The 2,163-nt window shown below is 51.7% G+C and overlaps 1 protein-coding gene across 1 annotated transcript in view; it reads right to left on the reverse strand.

Annotated features, from left to right (window-relative positions):
* The window catches only part of SUGP1 (SURP and G patch domain containing 1), a gene marked incomplete at its 5' end in the record, with an annotated part of 17,161 nt that overhangs the window by 1,071 nt on the left and 13,927 nt on the right, over nt 1-2,163 (reverse strand). Inside the window, 2 exons of the mRNA XM_010137722.1 lie at nt 946-1,091; nt 1,933-2,039. Coding sequence (XP_010136024.1) covers nt 946-1,091; nt 1,933-2,039 — 253 coding nt within the window. The remainder of the gene's footprint in view (nt 1-945; nt 1,092-1,932; nt 2,040-2,163) is intronic.

Consider the following 2,163-nt stretch of genomic DNA (forward strand, 5'->3'; position numbering starts at 1 on the left):
CCCGACCTCTGGTGGGTTTGCCCCTCGCTGGAGGCACAGGGAGCCACTGAACAAGGCCCCTGCCTCTCACTCCTTCCCTCCAGAGCAGTCCCGGAGCGGGAGCGATTCCCGTCTGTCTGCAGCAGAGCTCAAGCAAATCACAGCCCTGCGATGGACAGGACCTGCCCTCCCCTGCTGCTCCAGCCTTGCTGGTTGGATTACAGCGAGCTTTTACCACAGGCCTTCTTTGAGCCATAAGGACGAGGCAGAGAGATGTTCTGGCAGAAGAGGAGCGCTTTGGAGAGACACTTCTCTGTTAAGCAATTAACAACCAACTTCCTTCTACAAGGATCTAACACTAAAAACCACTTTGGAGTGTTTCCTCTCCCCATTACTGGGTTGTGAAGCGCAGTGTATGTTACCACCGGATGATCCACCCAAAAAGAGATGCTGGTTTTGGACAGAGCTCTCCTAAAGCTTCATTGCCTACTGGTCATCACCTTCCACCCACAGCACACTGGGAACCAGCGACACAAAGCCTTCAGCTGCAAAAGGCTCATTCTTTAATACTTAAATAAATTCATGACTTTAAAGATGTGACTTAATCTGCGCCTGCCCTGGGAGAGGTGAGGTCAGACGAGCATGATCTTCATTTCTAGAGGGGGAAGCTGGGCAGAAGGCACCTCTCAGAACACACGAGGCAGATTGAGATCAGAACCACCCGCTCTGGGCTCAGGTCACCCCTCCTGCCTGAGGTAAGTCACAAACCCAGGCTGTGGCTGGAGGGAAGCCCAAAGAAAGCAGAAAGGCTTTTTTCCCCTGTGCTGCGCTGATTCCATCTCCTGCTCCGGTGACGAATGACAGTCACTAACACTGCCAGGGCTTTCAGCGGGCCAGGCAGGGCGGGAGCATCAATTACCAGCCCTAGAGGAAAGGACTCAATCAATACAGAAGAACTCCGCTTACTTGCTGACTGGGTTTTTAATCCCCTGTCCGTCCGAGCCCAGGCCCTCGCCTTCCTTCCAGCCCATCTTCATCAGCATCTGATACCCGATGTTTTCCACGGTCAGTTTGAACTCTTTGTATTCAGAATAATCTGGCTCCCGTCCTTCCTGCAGAGAGAGGGAATTCAGCGTGGGTTATTTTTTATATGCACCTGATCCTTGTGAGCCAGAGGAGAGGAAAAACCACCTTCAGCCACACAAAGTTGGGATGGTTCTGGCAAACAATTAATAACTAACAGGATTTCTTGGGATTCCAGTTCTGCACCACCACGGAGCAGAAAACAGGTAAAAGATAAAAGCACTGCAGAGCCCCACAACATAATCTGCAAGAAGCAGGGAATGCTGCTGTGAGATTAAGCTGAGAAATACTCAGAGCTGAATTTCCCATTGCTCGCTGGATCGAGCCTCAGATACAGTCCTTATTTAAGCCAGGACCTCCAGGGAACGTCAGACCCTGTGCTGGTTACACACAACATTAGGAGGGAAGCGCCAGCAGTCAACTTCCCGCGGTGGAAGAACTGGCAGGTATCGAAGCGCTTTGCATAAGCCTTTTGTAGGATTTATATTTTCACTTTACTGCAATCATCTGGATAAAAATTCAGATTTTCCTCGCTTGGCATCAGCAACCACTTATCCCAAACAGGAACAGCAGACGAGCGGTGGGAGGTCTGAGAGGCTTGTCTGCAGTCTCAGCTAACCCCAAGTTCTGTCCTGACAGGCTGCTCTCGAATTTGCTACAGCTGGTTCTCTGCTAAGAGCAAAAAAATCTAACCCCCCCTCTTCTTCCAGAGGTAACAGAGCTCCCGGTGCAAGGGCAGAGGTATCTCAAGGCTGCGAGGGAACTAAGGGCTCTGGAAAAGGGCTAAGTACTCTCGAGATCTCCCCTCCCTGCGGTGGGAGGGAAGGTCTGAAGCACTGCCCACCCCCCACCAAGTCTCTGCTACTTCACCTTCAAGGCCTTGAATGTCTCCATGAATTTCTCCAGCTCGTCAGGCGGAAGAAAGTCTCCGATGAAATGTTTCCCCCTGCCCATCTGGGTCAGCTGCTCAGCCCACTCTGCCCGAGACACAGATGAGAGAAAACAGCAATAACGAAGAGTTCTGCTTGGGATTTCAGGGGGGTGGTGAAGCATGAAGCCTCACGGCAACAGACGGTTATTATCTCCACTCCACAGGCCGGG

This window comes from Buceros rhinoceros, unplaced genomic scaffold, assembly GCF_000710305.1.
Source record: "Buceros rhinoceros silvestris isolate BGI_N320 unplaced genomic scaffold, ASM71030v1 scaffold26246, whole genome shotgun sequence".
Classification (NCBI taxonomy): domain Eukaryota; kingdom Metazoa; phylum Chordata; class Aves; order Bucerotiformes; family Bucerotidae; genus Buceros; species Buceros rhinoceros.